Source organism: Phocoena phocoena, chromosome 8 (genome assembly GCF_963924675.1).
Source record: "Phocoena phocoena chromosome 8, mPhoPho1.1, whole genome shotgun sequence".
Taxonomy (NCBI): domain Eukaryota; kingdom Metazoa; phylum Chordata; class Mammalia; order Artiodactyla; family Phocoenidae; genus Phocoena; species Phocoena phocoena.
The window spans coordinates 98,804,164-98,826,185 of NC_089226.1; the positions used below are offsets into that span (position 1 = coordinate 98,804,164).

The 22,022-nt window shown below is 38.4% G+C and overlaps 1 protein-coding gene across 2 annotated transcripts in view; it reads right to left on the minus strand.

Annotated features, from left to right (window-relative positions):
* Positions 1 to 22,022, minus strand: part of LPXN (leupaxin) — a 39,150-nt gene that overhangs the window by 13,171 nt on the left and 3,957 nt on the right. Inside the window, exons 2-7 of one of the 2 annotated variants that reach the window (XM_065881724.1) lie at positions 20,835 to 20,992; positions 15,363 to 15,409; positions 7,592 to 7,691; positions 3,938 to 4,105; positions 2,839 to 3,012; positions 2,642 to 2,723 (exon numbers count right to left, since the gene is read on the minus strand). In XM_065881724.1, coding sequence (XP_065737796.1) covers positions 2,642 to 2,723; positions 2,839 to 3,012; positions 3,938 to 4,105; positions 7,592 to 7,691; positions 15,363 to 15,409; positions 20,835 to 20,992 — 729 coding nt within the window. Of the gene's footprint in view, positions 1 to 2,641; positions 2,724 to 2,838; positions 3,013 to 3,937; positions 4,106 to 7,591; positions 7,692 to 15,362; positions 15,410 to 20,834; positions 20,993 to 22,022 lie in introns of those variants that run through there. The other variant, XM_065881725.1, reaches the window with a different exon arrangement.

Genomic DNA, 22,022 nt, shown 5'->3' on the forward strand with positions numbered 1-22,022 from the left:
GTAAAAAATGGGCAACCAAAGGTCAGCAGCATCTGGCAAAGACCACTGTAACAAGATATTAGGCATCAAGATGTAATAGACGTCAAAGTTCGAAGTGGGCTGCAAGACATCCCTCAAAGTAGATAGCCACGGACTATTTGCACAAATCACTCACACCTAGGATATAAAACAGGTAAACAGAAGGGGAAATTGAGAGAGGGATTTCTTTGGAGAAAACTGTGCTATGTGTGCTCCACCACCACCACCAAGAAGCATGCGGTATGGTTCCGGCTAACCTCAAGTCAAGAGAGGGAACTCCGTGGGATCACTCAGAGAGCTGGGTATGTGTCCCCTGCCATTAGCGGGATACAGTCGATGGTACTTGACTCATCCCAGGTGAGCATCTGGCTGAAGGGGCCTATGGCAGCTGAACAGGGCGATGTGCCTGAAATTAACTGCAGTCCCCACCGACTGCAAGAGAAATATGCAAGTTTCCCATGGTCCATGTTTGAAACTGTGAGTGAAAGAGTTAATCTGGAACCATTATAATCATTTCTAAGTGATCACCTCGAGGGAACAATGAGAATCCTGCAGAAAAGAGTCTCTGTGGAATGGATCCTCAAAGATCCATGTACTAAGGGGAGAACGGCCAGCCAAGACATGTAAAGGGCCACCAAGAATTTGTAATTGGATCCGGACTGAATCCACAAAAACAACCAAGTAAAAAAAGAAAGTCAGAGTTAAATATCTGCCAGGCCTGGAGAGCACAAAGCAAATTAGACAAGTTAGAATTTTCCTTTCCTCCAGTCTCACCTCTTCCACCCCTGTTTCAACCCTGGAGGGGTCAGCTATCAAGATTAGCAGTGGGTATGAGAGTGGAAGCAAGAAAGGACCAATGAAAGGCCACAACCCCCTTCCCTGGCCTCCTGCAGCTGAAAGGCCCCACCAGGGGAGAGAGTAGCTGTCACTTTAAAGTTGGAATGCTTTAGCTCTTACACAGACTGAATTACCTAAGGACTTAGATTTGTGTTTTGTGTCTTAAATTGATTTTCTATTTAGAAGAGTTTATTAAGAACAATAAAAAAAGACATGGGACTGCCCAAATCTTTATTTAGAAGAAAACTTTTCCCAGTGAGTTAATTCTAAAAGGACAGGAACAGAAAAAATAAAGAAGCTTTCTGATTCCATGCATGAATCATATTTGTTCAAAAGAAACATGAAAAGAAGTCAGAAAAAAATCAAGAAAATTCAGAAAACAGAAGGAAAAAAAGCTTGCAAAAGGGGAAAAACAGGTCACATAGAAAGGATCAGGAACAAGAACAAAATTTTAAGAAAAAAATTTCTCAACCGTGGAAGCTGGAAGACAGTGAAGCAATGTCTTCAGAATGATGAAGGGCAATAGTTTCCACCTAGAATTCTATGTCAGGGCAACTTAAGGTAGACAAAATATTCTCAGATATTCAAGGTTTCAAAACTTTTACCTCCTATTCATTCTTTCTCAGGAGCTACTGGAGGTGTGCTCCACCAAAATAAAGGCAATAACATGTATTGAAAGATAGAGGGAAATAGTAAAAATAATTCCCAAGATAGCGGCCCAGAATAACGGCTTCTCAACAGGCCTGAGGAGAAACCGTTTTAGGCAGGAGCAGAAGGGTCAAAGCCTCCTGGACAGCTGTCTCCAAGAAGAGACATCTTCATGGAACTGACATATTACCAGATGTGGCTGGCCCTTTTGAGAAGGGTTTCACAGCTCTGTCAGATAAATTAGTGATAAGTACAATGAAAATTAAGCTAATGAAAAAGGGATCCAAATATTAACTTCAGGAAAAAAACAAATGTATATGAAAAGGACACCATGACAATGATAATCATCATCATTACCAGCCTCCACGTGCCAGGCATTGTTGTAAACGCTATGCTGATACTGTCTCTTAAAATCGTCATAATGACCCTAGAAGGTGAGCATTATTATTAGCCCATTTTACTCATGAGGAAAGTGAGGTACAAAGAGGTGAAATGACTTGAACAACATCACATAGCTGATAAACACCACAGCCCAGATTTGAACCACACAGTCTAACCCCAAAATCCATGCTCTACTATATCAGTTTGTTACGTGGCTCAGCTGTGAGCAATATTTATGTGACTGTCAACATCTACACACTGAATACTGATCTGACCTATAATTATGACCTAATTATAACTAAGAGAATGGGGGAGGAATTATGTTGGGGGTAGGTGGGGTAGTCATAAAATTTCTATATCCTCATCTCTCCTGGTAGAAAGTTAATACATAATGGTTAAAACTGGGGGAAAAAAATCAGTATATAGTAATATATTATTTAAAACATACAAATAAATAATAGAAGAAGCTAAAAAATTTACAGAGGAGAACTGGATTTGGCAGTGGAAAAAGGAAAACAAGGGACTGTTCTTTTTAATATTACTCTTGAAGGAATATTCGCATTTTTAAACTATGCGTTTGTATTTCTTTGATTAAAAAAGTCAATTTAAACAAAATTCATCAATGTTGGAAAAAGGTAGGGAGGGATGGCATTTGGTACTGAAATGGGCACTTGGATGGTAGAGGCAAGAACCAGGACCCACAAAGCAGATCAGGGAAAAGCTCTGCTGGTCTTCTTGTAACCACCCTGGGTCATACCTTCTTCACCAAACACCTCTCCACAGTGAGCGCAGAAGAAGTGCTCTGGGTGCCAGGTTTGGTTCATGGCCGTCAGCACTTTCTGGAAAAGAAACACACCAGACAGATTAAAATGCTACGGAGCTGTAAAACATGACCCCAGCTCTAAGTGAGGAGAAAAGGCTACATGAAAGCAGGGGGAAGGGCGATTTACTTACATCCAGGATGGGAGCAGCACAGTAAGCACAGCGTGGAGAAAAAAGGTGGTGGTAGTCCTTGGGGCAGTAGGCCAAGCCACTCCGCTCAAAGAAGGGACTGGAGCCAATCTCCTTTTTGCAGTGAGCGCAGACGAAGTGCTCCGGATGCCATGCTTGCCCTAGAGCATGGATCACCTAGAGAACAAAACAAAGCCTGGCAAGCCGGGGGCCCACTTGGGGGCTCTAGGGTCCACAGGGGGCACGACTCTGGAGGGCGCTCTTCCAACAGTATTCCATGTAGACGACTCCCCCTGGAGTTACACAACACTGAGGCCTAGACCTAGGTTCTACCCATGTGGTCTCTTGTCCGTACTTTATGGATAGTAAAACAGTGCCCAACTTTCCTGAGTGATCACACTGAGAAAAGCCTATAAATGATCATTTCCACTATACTGCCCCAGAGGATGGGAGAAACAAAATGGAGCATGTTAGGGATGGACAAGAGATAACTAACTATATCTTGGCATGGAAGGGATCCCTGGAAGAGGAGAAGGCCAATGACAGTTTTTATTCCTCTGATCTGAACACCTCATCTCACACCCCATGCAAAATCAGGTCTCAAAGCCCTTTATTATGGTTTTGGTGAAGGACGATGCCCGAGCAGGAGTTTGTGGCCACGATATGGAGCCGAGTGCAGCTAAAGATGGAAATCAGTTGATTTACACCCAGAATGTCTGAGCAGAGGGAGCAGTGAGAAAGTTCCCCTGGGCGAAGGCAGTACAAGAAAATGGTTAAGAGCTCACACTCGGGAGCCAGACTCTGCTGGGTTTGGATCTTACCTCTACCTCCTACTAGACCTTGGACATGTCAGTTAATGACCTTGAGCCCCCGGGTTCCTCATCTTTATGAAGGGCTTGTGACCCCTGAAGGGCTAACGTGACCGTTAAATAAAGGAATACTTGTAAAGTGCCTTGTTCAGTGCCTGGAGCACTGTAAGGGATCAGTAACTGTTACTAAACTGTCTTAGAATATAAGGAGAAAGAGCAGTCCTTAGTGGGATGGAGACAGACATACACACAGACACAGACGGATGTAGGATCAACGTCTTGGCCTATCCCACCTTTCCAGCAATCGGCTTCCAGCAGGAAACACAATGGCCCTTGGGCACTGTCGCAATTCCAAGGTCCTGCAGTTCCTGCTCCAAGCCCCCCAGCATTGAGTCCAGGGAGGCCTTGTGATCCTGCTTGTCTGGTAAGTGTTTCTTGCTTGTATCTGCTTTCACTGTAACCTGTATCACGAAGAGAACCATAAAGAGACTCATCCTCACCGGCATCTGCTGCGTGATCCCTTAGTCTTTTGCTAACCTTCCTCCAAGGTACTGGGAGAATCTAACATTGTAACACCAATAAAAATGCTTTCATTTCCTTCTCATTCTGAGTTCCTCAGGGCAAATGAAATCTGACTAATCTTCCTCTGTTTGCAAATCTTTTCTGGCAATAGGAAATTGAATATATGAAGATGATACTTTATCTCTTATGATGACTACAGGTCAACAATTAACCTTATCTTCTTTTTATTCATTTATTTTGCAATATTTATTGGGCACCTGGTTTGTGCCACTCACTGCTCTAGGCTCTTGGTATAGAACAATGTACAAGACCAACCAAGTGTCTGCCATCATGCAGTTTACATTCTCTGGGTAATAGACAATAAGCAATTAAAGAAATAAATATATGATGTATATCTCAGGTGGAGATAAGCTTAAGTTACATATTGAGACAAATGACAGAGGGTGGAATGGAGAGGAAAAACTGATTTAGATGAGGGTGATTGGAGAAGGCTCTCTAAGAAGGTGATATCTGAGCAGATATTTGAGTGATGCACTGACATCCAGAAATATTGATATTTGTGGGAAAAGCATTCCAGAGGGAAGGAAGGCCCAGAGGAAGGAGACAGTCTGACACATAAAAAGAAAAGTAAAAAAGGTCAGTAGGGCTAGAGCAGAGGGAGTGAGTCAGGAAAAAATGATGGAAAAAGAGGCAAAGATCACAGAGGGCCCTCAGGATAAAAGCTGAAGTTTTATTCCAAGGGTGATGGAACCATTTTGTTTCAAGCATGAGAGTGAAAGAATCTGATTTACAAGATCCTTGTGGCAGCCGAGTGAGGAATTAGGTGTGCGCAAGCCAGAGTGGAATTAGAGGCACTAGTTAGGCAGGAGACCATTATAACAGCTCAAACTAGAAATGACTTGGACCAGTGCCAGTGGAGAAGGCGGTGAGAAGTTGTCAGATAAGACTTGCTGATGGATTGGATTTATTGAAGCAAAACTCCAAAACAGTTACTATAAAACGTTCAAAGGAAAAACCTCAAATTACAAAACAGAACAAATTACAAATTGCCCAACTTACCCTTCGTCAACTCTTGTCCTGAGATTCCATCTCTCTCAACTCCTTTCCAACTGGGCTACTGCAACCATCTATCTAATACTTCCTGATCAGAGAACTACAATGATTCTCCAATGCTTCCAGCATGGAATTTTTTTTTTTTTTTTTTTTTTTTTTTTTTTTTTTTGCAGTATGCGGGCCTCTCACTGTTGTGGCCTTTCCTGTTGCGGAGCACAGGCTCCGGACCTGCAGACTCAGCGGCCATGGCTCACGGGCCCAGTCGCTCCGCGGCATGTGGGATCTTCCCGGACCGGGGCACGAACCCATGTCCCCTGCATTGTCAGGTGGACTCTCAACCACTGCGCCACCAGGGAAGCCCCTCCAGCATGGAATTTGTAGCATCGGATGGACATTCAAAGTCTCCCATCCACTGCCCTCGCTTTACCTTTCCAATCTCATCTTTTATTCCTCAGTAAAAAGCCTCCATTGTTTAAAGCCAGCCAGGTTCCCTGCAGTCTCCTGAATGTGATCTGTTACTGTCTGCCTTCACGTCTCTACTTATCCACTTTTTACTGCCTGGAATAACCTCACATTATCTCACTAATCCAAAATGCTCATTTCCCTTCAAGAATCTTATCATATGACACATTTCCTTCCTCCTCTCTTATATAATGTTAGTGCCAAAGAGAGTAGTGTTCAAAAGGTTAACATGGAAAAGGCCTGAAAGTACCTAAGTAAAAACACAATAATGTATCTATAGCTACACATCGTACATTTACATCTATAGCTATTTGCTGGTATATTCCAGAATACTTTTGAAAGGATATGTAAAAAGTAGAAAGATTTTTTTTCTAGTATTTTCAGATATACAGTGCAATGAGGAATGCACCCAGCTTTACTGTAGACATTAAAGAAAACCTTGTTTCTGATATTCATTCATTTGTCCCTCTAATAAGTACGCATTATCCATAATGTATCAGGAACAGTGCTGGGCATTGGAAGTCCAAAGGTGAGCCACAGAGATAAGCTTCCTGCCCTTCCAATCACACACATTTTTATACACTGCCCTGAAATTATTTCATAGTCATTTCATGGGCGCATATCATATCCCCCAACCAATTCAGAATGGATGGATTCTCTACCTTAAGAATTCTAGCTCAATATTCTGTAATAACCTAAATGGGAAAAGAATTTGAAAAGGAATATATACTTGTATATGTATAAATGAATCACTTTTTTGTACACCTGAAACTAACACAACACTGTTAATCAACTATACTCCAACATAAAATAGTTTAAAAAAAGAATGAATTCTAGATGATAATTCCCTTAATAAATTCTTAGGTCCATTTATGTCAGTTCCATTCCCTGCCAGGTCAGTGAGCTTGCCGCCCATGCTCTGGAGACTAGAACAAGGGGACAGATTTTATCTCAGTATGAGTTTAGGACTCATCCTTCCTACTGTCAAAGCCACACTTTGCTCTCCCTTGCCCTGACCCAGCTTTCCCACGGGTCTCCTCCATCCCACTCAGGGGGTTCTCTTTAACAGCCCTTCCACACTTTATCCAGCTTTAGTGGCAAATGATCTTTCTTTTATTCTATAAGTGTCACAGAGTCTTATGCCTCATTTTATCAAGCACCCTCCAAGCCCCTTGAGATCAGAACCCATATCACAGTATCTTTTATGTCCAGATAATACACCTTAAAAAAACTGATACAGGGCTGCGCTCGTGGTGCAGAGGTTGAGAGTCCGCCTGCCGATGCAGGGGACACGGGTTCGTGCCCCGGTCCGGGAAGATCCTACATGCCGTGGATCGGCTGGGCCTGTGAGCCATGGCCACTGAGCCTGCGCGTCCGGAGCCTGTGCTCCGCAACGGGAGAGGCCACAACAGTGAGAGGCCCGCATACCGCAAAACAAACAAACAAAAAAACGGATACAAATGAACTTATATACAAAACAGAAATGGACCCACAGACATAAAAAGCAAACTTATGGTTACCAAAGGGGTAAAGGGGTGGCGGGGGGTAAATTAGGAGTTTGGGATTAACATATACACACTACTATATCTAAAACAGATAACCAACAAGGACCTGCTGGATAGCACAGGGAACTATACTCAATATTTTGTAATAACCTATAAGGGAAAAGAATCAGTTATATACACACACACAACTTAATCACTTTGCTGTACCCCTGAAACCAATACAACATATTGTAAATCAAGTATACTTCAGTTTAGAAGAAATACATAGTACAAATTTGAGTTCATCCATTGAATTAAATTTAGTATGGCAAAATGAATAATGACTTAGAGTTTCTCAAGGGGGAATGCAGAGCTGAGTTCACAGAGATAAGACCCTGAAGGCTGTATCGCAGGGACGGTGCTCACCTGGGTCTGCATTTCACACAGGTGGGCCATCAGCTCCTCCAGCTGCACAGCTGCTGAGGTTTTCGGAGGTGGTGGTGATTCCTTTGGCTCCTGGACCTCACTATAGGGAGAAAACAAAAAATCATACCAACACATCAAACTCAAGTAAATGTTAGGCCATGTATAAAGTACCAGAAAACGCAGATTTAACTATTAACCCCTTAGATATGACTAAAACTAGAGACAGAGACTATTTTTCAAAAACAGGTACTAAACATCTGAACAAGGTCTCCCTGCCTTTGTCTCCATGTCTCCCTCTGGTCGTCTCAAAAACGGACTATTGTTCTCAAGTGCATGAAGAAAAGTGCCGGACCTATAGCTGGGTGGCCATTCTCCCCCAACAACCAGGAAAAAAGCAGCCTCTGAAAAGAGTTTGAAGACCACGGTCCAATGTGTATTTTTTATTTTAACAGCATTCTTTTTAAAATTATAGGGCTTCCCTGGTGGCACAGTGGTTGAGAGTCCGCCTGCCGATGCAGGGGACGTGGGTTCGTGCCCCGGTCTGGGAAGATCCCACATGCCGCGGAGCGGCTGGGCCTGTGAGCCATGGCCGCTGAGCCTGCGCGTCCGGAGCCTGTGCTCCGCAACGGGAGAGGCCACAACAGTGAGAGGCCCGTGTACCGCAAAAAATAATAATAATAATAAAATAAAATTATAAAGTATTATATCTTCTTTCAGTTACTGTCAAGTGAAAGACAAAAAATAAATATATAATATACATACTATATATTTATATGTTTAATATATATTTATATAACATATAATAACATTTATATAATATATAAAATACATAAAAATAAATAAATACAGAGAAGACATTGGTCCATGGGCCCCAGAAACAGTAAACAGAGTTTTATTCAAATACCTGCATAATCATTAGTAAAATGAACCACATGTGAGGACACAAAATAGAGTCTAATAAATTCTAAGAAGTAAATCATACAGACCATATTCTATCTACTTAAGTAAAAATAAAGTAATTCTAAGTAATTCTTGGGAGAAAGAAAACATTAACAATTTTCAAACTATTTAGAAATAGCTATAAAATCACACATGCTCTTCAGAGTTGAAAGCAAAATGTTATTGAAAGGAAAAATAGAAATAGACTTAGGTGCAATATTGAAAAATAAAAAAGACCAGAAGCAAATGAAACATCCAACTCAAGACTCGCAAAAGATAAAATAATAATTAAACAGGAGGAATAAAAGCATAAATCAATTAAACAGAAAACAAGCCAAAAAAAGTAACAGCTTTTTGGGAGCATTGTGTAAATTACCAAGTACATAATAAACTATGGAAAAATAACCCAATAGGTTCAATGAATATCTCAGAAACTTGGTACTAAAACCAAAGACAGAATGGTGCACGTGTGTGTGTGTGTGGTGGTGTGCACACCAGTCATCCAAGAATGGTTCAACATTACAAAAAGGATTACTATAATTCACTATACTAACAGAAAAAGAGAAAATCTTTATAAACGTATTGAGAAGTACTGAAAAGCAATTGAAAACAAATTTAACCACCATTCCTGTTGTTGAAGATCGAGGAGAAGAAGAAAAATTCCATAACCTGACAAAATATGTCCATAAAAATCTATAACAAGCCTCATATTTAATAGTCAAATACTAAACACATTTCTAATTAAGGGAAGAGGAGGACAAGGCCCCTACTGCCATTGCTAGTCTCCAATATTATTCCAGAATGCATTAGCAAATGCATTTAAAAGTAAAAATAAGAGTTTTATATATTTTAAAGAAAAACGTAAAGCACTCTCACTCTTTTTAAATATATAATAATATTCCTAGAAAATGAGAGATAAATGATATAATAACTATTATAATGAATTTTTAAAAATCATGATGGCTACAAGATACGAGAATAAAATGAAATAATTAGTGTCTTTCCTATAGACCAGGGGTAACTGATTTGAAAATCCAATGAGGAGAAAAATGTGTTCACAATACCAAGAAAAAAATATATTAAGTATTAAAGAATAAATCTAACAAGAAATGTGTAAGATTTCTATGAAGAAAAATCACTAAAAAGAAGACCTACCTAAATAAAGATGCATAATATGATGTCAGTTTCTCCCAATTAAACTATAAATTCAATGTAATCCATACAAAAATTATAATCCAATTATTCAAGTTCATAGGCTGATGCTAAAATTCAATACAAGCGAGAACACTCAAGGCAATTTTGAAGGAAAAAAAAAAAAACAGGGATAACTTGTCCCAGTAGATGCGGTATCCTATAGAGTGATAATAATTTAATTTGTGTGATGTTGGTAAAGAAACAGACAAGTAGATCAAAAGTAGGGTAGACTAGAAAACCCAGAAACAGACTCTGGTACCTATGAGCACTTTGCATATGGTAAACATGGCATTTCAAATAATCAGAAACAGACTATTAGAATCAAGGTACATGATAACCTATTTGGAACACAATAAATTTAGATCCCTAACACGCTGTACACACAAATGTGTTTTTAATGAATTCAAGATATAAATGTTTAAACAAAAATACTAGAAGAAAATGGAGGATTTTTTAATAATTTGGAGTGATAAAGACTTTCCTAAGAATGGCATAAAACTGAAGTGATGTCAAAAAAGAAAACATATTGATGAAGATAGTATTAAAAAATTTAACATGAGTAAATATTTAAAACATTAACAATATTCAAATATTTAAAAGTTGATTAATCAATAGTAAAAATATAACCCAAAAGAAACCTGAGCTAAGGATTATTTTAAAAAGTAAGTTTCAGAAAAAGAAATTTGAATGTTTACTACATAAAAATATACTCAATCTCAATCTTTAATATGGAAATTAAATGGTGAGATACCATTTTTTTCCCGTGATTCAAAGTTTTGAAAGATTGACAATATGCAGTGTTGGCAAAAGTCAGGGTTATATCTATAGATACATTTACATATATTATAGGTAGCTACATAAATTATAAAACCCTTTGCAAGGCAGCATCTGTCAATATTTCAAATGCATATACCCTTGGATGCAGCAATTTCACTTCTAAGACTCTACCCTACAGAAAAATTGGACATATCTATAAAGATATACGTACAAGAACATTCCTTAAAACACAAAAACAGAATAGTTTTTATGAGCAAATTGAAACTAAACTAAATGAACATATAGTCAAATAAATTATGGTCCACCCATGCTATAGAATAACCCTGCAGGTGCTAAAAAGAATGCCGACATAGAATTTTATGAACTAAGGAAGACTTCTAATTCATATTGTTAACTTAAAAAAGCAAGGCCCAGAACAGTATGAAAAATATCCTTCCATTTATGTAATTTTAAAAGCACAGATACATAAGTATGAATATGCATACACAAAGGTCTGTAAGAAGACATACCTACCGGCACAGTTACCTAAGGAGCTGGTAATTAGGTGGTGGGAGGAAAGAGTCTTCTGGAGGTGGTCTCACATCTTACCCTGTATATCTCGCATTACTTTGAATATTTTTTTTTTTTGGTGGTGCCAGCGTGGCTTGCGGGATCTTAGTTCCCCAACCAGGGATTGAACCCGGGCCCAGCAGTGAAAGCAAAGAGTCCTAATCACTGGACCACCAGGGAAATCCCTTCTTTGACTTTTTTTAAAGACTATTTTTTAGGGCAGTTTTAGGTTTACAGCAATATTAAGCAGAAGATACCTCTCTGACTTTTTATGTATGTGAGTTTATAAAATAATTGTGTACATGAAGTTGTATTTTCAAAACAAAGGTCCTCTATACTAGAAAAGAAACAATGATGAAAACAGGTGAGGCGGTAGGGGTGGCAGACGGGGCATCAGCAGTACAATTCTCACGTGTCTCTTAGTTATACACACATGCACACATTCATAAATAACGATTCCGTAAACAACCTTCCGTATACTACATTAATACAGTTACACTGTTGTGAGTCCTACTAAAATTATTTTTAAATATAAAATTAATATGTTAAATGTAGAACATTTTAAAACTGCAGAGGAATACAAAGAAAAAACTAAACCACACATCATCTTCCTTTTGAGAGGCAGTTAATTCTCTAGACATGCTGGCTTACACTTTTACACTCTTCTGTGATTGTGTATGATTTGAGAAAATTTGAATATTACTGTTTTTTTCATGTTTTAACGTTAACATTTTCCCATATCCTTATGCACATTCTTATCTTTGCAAACGTAATAGTTAACATTTATTGAGTGTGTATACTACACCAGGCACTCTGTAAAGGGTTTTACACATGTTCTCTTTAAATCCTCATAAAAACCTTAAAGGTAAGTTTTATCACTCCCAGATGAAAAAACTGGGGCCTAGAGAAGTTAAAAACTTTGCTCTACCCAAGACAGATGGCAAATAACAGAGCTTGGGCCTGCAGACTGTGAAGCTTGTGTTTTCTATCACTAAATTATCTTTTTAAATGATATATAAAGGCTATATAGTTTCCAAATGCATAATGTGCCATTATTTACTAAATCAATCACTTATTGTTAGACACCTAGATTGCTTCTGATTTTCACTGTTATAATCAACACTGCTACATAAATATTTGATATTTATTTCCATAGAGTACACTCTGAGAAGTGGAATCATTGGGTTATATAGGTAACTGACTCTGGAATAATGTTTGCAATCAACATTAACCAAGAAGCTTAGCTAACAACCCACCAAACTGTGTGTGTGTGTGACAGAGACACAAACACACACACACACACACACACAAAGCAATAAATAAAACCAAATATTCTACGTCTTTCACTAAATGTATTTTCAAAAATGACAACAAAGTCTTACTACTTTACTTATTTTTATGTATTTATCAGCTAGGGAAAAATTAGAAGGAAGATGCTTATCGTCCTCTCTTAAGAAAAAAAGACTATCTCTTGGGTACAACAGGTCCTGCTACTGACTCAGTTTGAGCATTTAACAAGGAAAATTTAGGAGGAAGTGGATCTCTTCCCTTCTTAAAAGACTTTGCCTTTTAGGTACAACATGGCCTCCTGCCCCACATAAGTTTGGGTTGTTTTTTGTTTTTTTGGAGTAGGGGTGTTTAATCTAAGAACAAAAATGGTCAGGTGACTGATTACAAGTGACTGATTTAGTTCTTGGAGGCTTCCAACAAAGTACAGAGGAGCTCTCTCTCACAACTCTTTTCAGGCATAATCCCTTAGTAATTGCCGCCACAGGCATGTGTCTTAGAAATACAAAAGGCAGCAGGACTGGGAACACATTCTTCTGCCCTGTGCCCCAGTGTAGGATAAATGTAGTTTCTTATATGGGTCTGTATAATCATAAAAACCTGTCCATCTCACAGGTGGGGTATACTTGCGCTTATTGAAAGAACTCTTACTGGTTTCTAACTAGACTCCTAGTGCAGTGTATAAAGAGAAACAGATCATTGCCAAAATACCCTAAGAGTAATTGAGTCAACAATATAAACTTCTAAATAAGAAATAAGAGACCTTGAAGAGTTGATGTTTGCCTCACTACAGGAAATGTTTGTGAAAAGAGAGAAACCTCAAATCAGAGCTCCTTTGATTTGTCCCCAGACCTATTGAAGATGATACAGGCGCTTAGCATGCCATCAGCAACAACTTCATTACTCAGAGGTTTTAATAATACAAATACAAGAGATGCGTTTAAAAAAAATCCAGACTTCTCAAGTGAGGGGCTTCAAATTTTTTCCCCATTCATTCCTCTGCAATATTTTTATGAAGTCTCCCTCCCTATTCTTACCAAAATTCTTTCTGTTCATATAAAAGATACATTTCTAAATACTATCATATTGTTATATTCATGACTAGTATTTCAAGGTATTGGTACTTTTAAAGTTGAAACGAATGTTTGGTTAATTTAAGCAAGCCAGAGGAAATGGTGGAAACAATGCAGGAATCTTGTTTCTGTGTCTCATGCTCCATCTGTACACGTGAGCCTTGCTGGCTCTGAATTATACCAGCCTCGGGTTTGCATCAGTCCATTACATATTTACTAGGCCACCTGGATTTCATATCACTCTCCCACTCAGATCTACACAATAAGTATCATTCAGTAATGGTTAAGTACATCGATCAAGGTCCACTCAGGAAAATACAAACACTAGGAGTAAGAAGAAGGAATTTAATCCAGAAATTTGATTACACAGGTGATGGGAGAGCTAAGAAGCAAACAGAAAACATTGAGGGAACCCAGAGATTAGCTACAGCAGGAAGCCATGAGGCCAAAGGGACAAAGCAAAGAGGCAAAGTTACCAGAGCCCAGGAGCCCAGGTTAACAGGCATAAACTGGAACCACAGCAGACCTGTTTTTCTCCAGCTGAAGCCATAAAAGTAGATATAACTGCTGACAGAGACACTGTGGAGAGAGAGATTGAGGGAGCAAAGGCCCTAAATTTCCCTGCCTTTCACCCTCCAGTCTCTCCACAGTGCCTCCCATTGGTTGAAACCAGTAAAAGCCTACAGACCCTGGAGCCTGGAAAACCCAACCTGCAGGGTTCAGCTCCCCTGGAGTACAGAGCAGAGCAAGAGAAGAGGGAGAAAGGGGTCTGATGGGAAATAGATCACAGATTTGTACTACAGAGGAGGGGGTGTCAAGAAGTTACCACTGGCATGCCATCAACTGATCACAATGCCAGATATACAGGAAAATGGCTGTTGGTTGGGCTGGTTCTCATCATATACATTCCTGTGTTTATTAGTATTTCCATTAAAGTCTTGGTTTTCTCAATTAAAAAAAAAATCAATATTAACTGAGAGCCTATTGTGTACCAGGTACTGTTTTGTTGTTGCTGTTGTTTTGCTTTGTTTTCATTTTTTTACAAGGGGGAGAGACAGGAAGGCCTATGAGACACGCCCATCAGGCAGCTTCCTAGAACTGGAATAAGCTGGCATGTGTATTAGTAAACTGGCTTCACTCCCATCAAAGTAGAAAGTGCCTTAAAGTGGGGAGTTGTAAAAAGACTTCAAAAGATAGCACAGGTCCTTCCCTTATTTTTACACCGTGTGTGCCCTATTGGTTGCAATTCTGAAACCAAGTAATATGTGGTGTAGTACCCTTCACCAAGCATGGACCTTTACTATCTACATTTTCAACCTTTGTTTCCCAGAATGCTGTCTCACTTTTTTTAAAAAATTGCAAGCTATAACTGAAGAGAGACAGGAAAAGTGGCCTTTTAATTTTTTTTAGACTGTCAACTCTGCTTTGGCCAGAAGAGATAATTTAGTAAGTGGATCTGTTTCAATAAGTAACTTTTATTAAAAGGAAATCCCTCCATCACTAAATACATTTTGAGCAAATACGGAAAGAAGTATATATTCATTAATCTTCCATGGAGACACACTGTTTTAGTGCAGCCCTGATCCTAGGTCTGATTTTGTCGGCATCCTGCTGAAATTTCTTTAGGTGTTTTCTCTTTTGTGAACTGAAGCATGATATCTGAAATGGCTGGGCCAAAACATCTGTGGTGACTTGGACTATTTACACTTTTTCAGGTGGTAAAGGAAATAGCAGAGCCCATCAGCCTGGACAACCCATCCAAAAGCCAGGCTCCTTGAGAAAGTGCCAAGTCAGCTGGGCAGAAATCCACCTCCGCTCACAGATCATGGAAAGAGGGGGAGGGTAGTAGGAATTCTAATAATAAACACCCACAAAGCAAATTATGGTCCAAACACGGGTGCTAACAATTATCTAATAAACTTAATTTTTTAAATATTTAATTAAAAAAATACCTGTGGACATGGGGCTCCTGGATTTTGGTAGTACACACGAGCTGCACCTAAGACATATAAGGGAAAGAGAAGAAAGAATGAGTTTCTGTTGGATGCTGCATAAACGACAAGGTCCTACTGTATAGCACAGAGAACTATATTCAATACCCTGTGATACTAACACACCACTGTAAAGCGACTATCCTCCAATAAAGATGTTAAAAAATATATACTATGGGGCTTCCCTGGTGGCGCAGTGGTTGAGAGTCTGCCTGCCGACGCAGGGGACACGGGTTCATGCCCCGGTCCGGGAAGATCCCACATGTCGTGGAGCAGCTAGGCCCGTGAGCCATGGCCGCTAGGTCTGCGCGTCCAGAGCAACGGGAGAGGCCACAACAGTGAGAGGGCCGCGTACCACAAAAAAAAAAAAAAAAAAAAAAAAAAAAAAAAATATATATATATATATATATATATATATACTGTGATAAACCATAATGGAAAAGAATACAAAAAAGAATACGTATATATATGTATAACTGAATCACTTTGCTGTACAGCAGAAATTAACACAACATTGTAAATCAACTATACCTCAATAAAATAATTTTTTTAATTAAAAAAAAAATGTTGGTACTTATCTACACCCAGAGTTAGAAGATGTTTTTAGCTTCTAAAGGGGACGATAACTAGCCTATCTCTGAAATCTCCTTTCACAAGGCAAAGGAGTACCAGTCATCCCACAGAGAAAGGCCAAATTCTAAGCACAGTGGCTGGCATGTGAACAAATACGGTGTCCCCCTCCCTGCCCTAAAGGCACTGACATAGAGAAGTCATGGTACTCAGAAAAGAACCATAAAACAAACAAAATGAGTCAGAGCAAAGCCCCTTTAACTAGACAGGATGGTTTCTAGGGGAAGACTATAACACAATTAAATTTAACATACCAAAAGAAATAATGAGTGACTCTAAAGGGTAGTTGGCCAGTAGTTTATTTCACAAACAAATATTTATTGAGTGCCTGTCATGTGCCAGGGCTGGGGATGCAGGAGTCAACAAACAAAACAAAACAAAACAAAACAAAAAGGAACAGAAATGGTTCCTGAGCCTTACATTACGGTGGTGAGAAACAGATAATAAATTAATATGTAAAAAAATAATAAAAATTAATGAAGGGTAGGAGATAAGAAATGGGGGAGGGATGGCATTTATAAATATATTGGTTGGAGAAGGACTCACTGAGAAAGGGGCACATGGACAAGGGCTTATAGGGGGTGAGGGAAGCATGCAGATATCAAGGGTAACATGATCCAGATAGACAGCACCCTGCAGCATCTATGGAACAGATAGGAGGCGAGTGAACCAGTGAGATAGGGGCAAAGAGTATAAGGGGCCAAGTCATGCAAGTAGGGTGACCATATAATTCATTATTCAAACTGGGACACCTGTGAGAGTGAAAGAGGGGACTAAAAAATAATTAATATTACATTAATTTTTTAAATATGTGTTTATGGACCAAAATTTTTATTTTATTATATTGGTAAACCAATAAACTAATTCTATTCAAAATAAAATTTTCTAGAATATTTTTAAATGACACACAGCTATGAACATGAAAGCCAAAAAATTTTAAACCTTTCATATTGATTATTGAAACATTTAAAAATAGCATAAGTAAATAATTATTCTTGAGATATAGATATATTTATATATACCTTAATTGGCTACTTAGCCATTTTCGCCTTTAACATTGTGATGTGAAAATTTTTCTGAAAAATGTCTTTCTTTTCAATATGATCTTATTTATTTTTATATTTTTTATAAAATTGCAATCCTCTACAAAGCTTCATTTTATGGTTAGTATATTTGAAATTGTTGACACTGCTTCTCCATAGCCCATAATAGTTTCAACTGAGAAAATACTCTCTCTCCAGATGCTGATGAACCTATACGTTCAGAGCAGATTCTGCTAAATGGAAGATATTCTGAATTCTATTTTTTATATTAAAATGTGTAATTATTTCAGCTCCAATATTTTCACATGTGCTGTATTTCTGCCTCCATTCGGCCCACCTTTCTTCAATAATATTTTTACAGGACAGAGCTCTTAAATTGTCTCTATTTGTGATGCCTTTTAACACTTCATCAAATGTAGATACTGCAAAATCACAGGCCTTTACAATTTCATCCCATTCGCGTGGGAATATAAATTTATCCAATTAAGATCAGGAGGTCCATCAAAGTCAAGATGTTTCCAAAGCACGATTTTCAAGTTAGGTAATTAAACCATTTGAACTCTCATCTTTTGATTTGTTGCAATTCCTCCCAGGCTTTTGTAGGGAGAAATCTGAGCTTCTTCCTTTTTGTAAGCTTTGTTTCACATAATTGCAACTTGTTAAAAACTTCAAAAGCTGACTTTTCATGCTACATTCATTGAATAATTTGATTAAATATTTCCAACTGATTTTGCACATAATGTGGCCTAGATTTAGGCTGCTTTACAAAGTGGTTTTTCAAAGGCTCAGGCTCACAGGCAATGAAGAGAGAAAATACATACAGCCACGCTAATATATTTTGACATTCAATAAGAGCTTCTGTCACAAAAGTTTTGTAGATGAGCTATATATATACTCTGATTGTGTACAAATATACATACATATATAATTTGTAAATTTTAACAATTGCAGTTTCTATTTTGATTGGTGAAATACTAAAGCTTATTTGGACGCAGTCATGAATTTTGTGCATATCACAACCAATTCCAAGTACATATCTGCTCCACAGGCTTTTAAGTATGTAAGAACATTGATTTTACCACGATGCTCTGCTCCACCAAAATCTGTATTAGTATTATCATCCCCCCAAAACAACCTTTTATCTCCATTGTTGAACTTTTCAACTAAATTTACAATGGCATTAACAATCTCATTTTAGACAAAAGAATCAACTTCTAAATATTTTGCTTTGATTCTTTGAATTGGATGTAAAAATTAAACCATTTTGAAATTAAATTTTCTAATTGAGGTCTCTAATTGATTTAATCTGGTATTATTATTTTTAATCTGGTATTATTTGATGGCTTGCAAAGGGAATCAATTAATTAATCATCACCAATTCACTTTACTTACAAGCACAAGAAAACTTGGAATTGAAAATGAGCAAAATTAATTTAGAAGAGTACTTTGATCCAAATGGAAAGGTGTGCTTTTCAATGACATGTAAACATACCTCCTGCAGCTTCACATATTGAATTATCATCTGCTGGCCCATTCTTCTTAAATTAGACATTAATTTTTGAAGTAGATCCTGATGCTTCTTCCCCATAGTTGTGTCTTGTGGTTTTCAAATGGACAGTGATAATTCTATTCCCCCCACAGTGGATGGTAAACGTTAACAAATACTTAGATTACACATCCATTATCAACTTTATTTTATTTTATTATTTTTTTAATTTGGTTGCTCTGGGTCTTAGTTGCGGCAGATGGGCTCCTGAGTTGCAGCACGCGAGCTCTTAGTTGCGGCATGCATGTGGGATCTAGTTCCCTGACCAGGGGTCGAACCCAGGCCCCCTGCATTGGGAGCGCAGAGTCTAAACTACTGCACCACCAGGGAAGTCCCATCACCAAGTTTCTTGAGACAATTAAACGTGCAGTTTTGATTTTGGTTTGGTTTGGTTTGTTGCAAAATTTAAAAGCATTACCAAATAATAAAACTAACAGTTATAGCTTTAATATACAATTAGTGACAAAACTGATCTAACAAGAACATTTAGATTATACTGTACTCTATGGCAAGAATGCTCAGCCTCTATTTCCTAGACACAACTTCTATGACCTTAAGTCACAATTTCCCATATTTCTTTCTGACCCTGAAGAGGCTCCCTGCATCTCACAGACCACCACATGGACCACAGCACAGCAGGAGTGGTGCTATACCAAATGGCCATCAGGGGAAAAAAAAACCTCAAGGTTTTTCCTGCCACCACCTGAGACCAGAGGAGTTAGCTGCCCCTGACGGCTGTGCTTGAACTCTTAGCTTTAACGGCCAGCACCTTGCATATTATCCTTCAAAGGGAGCTGTCAGTTAGAGTTTGTCTTATCAGGATCAGGAAATGAGAGACAAGTGGTCATTAGTCTTTTAGATCCAGCTACAATAAAATAAGAACTGTTCACTGCACGTGTGTTTTATATGCTACTACATGAGACTCTGAGAGAAGCCAGAAGAACCAAATGGAGGTCTATTAATCCATGCTGGTTTACTTTAATGCAAATACTTATTTTAAAAATTTCACACACACATAAAATGGAAAATCTGGGGTAAAAGGTAAAGTCAGTAACAGGATGTCAAGAAAATAAGCATAAACCCAGGCTCCTCCAAGGGAACCAAGACGTAGGTCACCCCATAAAGTCAGTGTAAAGACTGTGGCTTTTATTCCAAATGAGATGAGAATTCATCTTGGGGTTCTGAGTAGAAGAATAAGATGATCTGATTTAAGTTTTACAGGATTATCCTGGCTGCTTTTTGGAGAATAAATTGCAGGGGGGCGGTCAGGATAGGGGATCAGTTAGGAATCTATGGCTATAATCTCACAGTGAGAACAAAGACAATAGCTCCTTAGTAGAGAGATAAATGTGTGTCCTTAAAACTGTATGTATGCAGCTGGAATGAAGAACAGTTAAAAGGGAAACCTACCCATAGGCTCAAATTTCAAGTCTGTGCTACTAGTGATTTCCTTTAGTGTACAAGGATGAATCAGAATATCATAGTTGAGAAACACCAGATATGAAGAGCACCTACTTGATTCTTCTTACACTAATCCATTCTCATCAAGTAACCTTCTAATCATAAAGTAGATGCATGTAGACTTATCCATAGGAAGGGAATACATATATCAGCAAATACTAGTATCTGTTCTACTTGATAGTTTAAACTCTAACCAGAAATTAATAAATTGGATTTCTGGGGGTTTTTTATACATAATCTTTTATAAGTTTAGTTTGTTTGTGACGGTTCCCTAGAGCTTTGTCATCTCTAGATATACTAATTGAATTTCCTAATATATTCAGCAGAAAATAAGAGCTGGAAAGTGGCTATCCTAAAAAATCCTAAGAAGATCTGGCTGAGCTGCTGCCTGGCCTTGCCCAGGTGACCTCTGGCCTTACTGAGTGCCAGTCCAGTCAAACTGCAACATGCATCTCTGATACCCAGATGGTGATATCAGAATATCCCAAGTGAATTAGGGAATACTCTGCTTGTTACCAGGCCCTCAGGAGAAAAAAAAGAAAAAGTTCTCAAAGGTTTATTCTTTTATGATGATTTTTCTCCATTCTCCTCTTCATTCTGAAAACAACCACCTTTAACTTATCATTGAGTAATTCTTTTCTCTTTCTTGGATATATGATTTTCCTTTTGCATCATTTTATGTAAGATACAATTAATTTCCAGAAATGCACTCAAATATCTATATTCAAGGTACTCCAATAAATGAAAAGTTACCGGAAAGGGACTTGAGTCATCCGGAACGGAAGGGGCACTTGAGGTCTCAGCATGGTTACTCTCCTTTCTGGAATGCTGATCCAGGGGGGGAGAAGCTGTGTTGGAGTATTCATCACTCTCCCGGAGGGTGGAGTATTCCAGTTCCTCCAACAAGGCATCTATATCAAAAGATACAAGGGAATCATGACATAGAATACGTACGTTTTCTGGAAAAATTATCCTCTTAAGTAGCCCCACTGTGCCTCCATTCATCTCCCTCTTCTCTTGGGTCTTAAGAGAAGGCTAAATTCAAACATCCTCCCTCACTCCTTATTCGACTTCAAGAAGATGGTCTATTCTACCAGGAGACGTTTAATGCCCTCTGCATACTGTAGCCTGCTTCTTATTTCCTGTGGTTGCGTTCAATTTCATAGTCTTATTCGACAATGTGACTTTTTATATTACAGCATATTCATTTTTATCATTTATTTAGAGTGGATCACCCATGAAGATCTCCAATTAGAAAAATGTAAATGCTACATATTTTTTCCCATCAGAAAAATATATGCAATTATATTACAGTTTTCCAAAACATACCTGTACAGTAAAACTTATTCTTAATCCTGATAATTTTTTTTCTTATATCCCAGCACATAACAAAATTCTCCAAGCAAAGTATAAGTATTCTGTCATTTAAGGTGTGGGGAGAAAAAGGGATTAGAGGGGAAACAGATGTTGCAAAGTCAAGCAAGATGCTGCCATCCAAACAGCTGAGATTTGTTTCTCTCGTAGTTTTCTTGGGGAAAAACCAATGGACTTTATTGTATGAGTATTACACTGTTACCTTTCTGTTTTGAGGAAATTAATATTAATAATAAAATTAACACAGGACAGGCATTGTGCTCAGGAGTGTATATACTTCTTATATATTTAATTATATATTTATATATTTAGTCATCCTAATGCTTTGAGCCAAGTGATAGCATTGTCCTTATTTTGTAGATGAAGAAAGAGACAAATACCTTGTTTAAGGCCACACTGCTACTGAGTGCAGAACCTGGCTTATCCTGGGCTATCTGATCCCTGGCCCCTGCAAGTCAGAAATTCCAGACCCCATTCCCATGTGGATTCTCTGGATCATCTTGGCATGACACTTTCTTTTCTGAAGCTGTCTCCTCATCTACATAATAAAGCGATTGTATCACAACA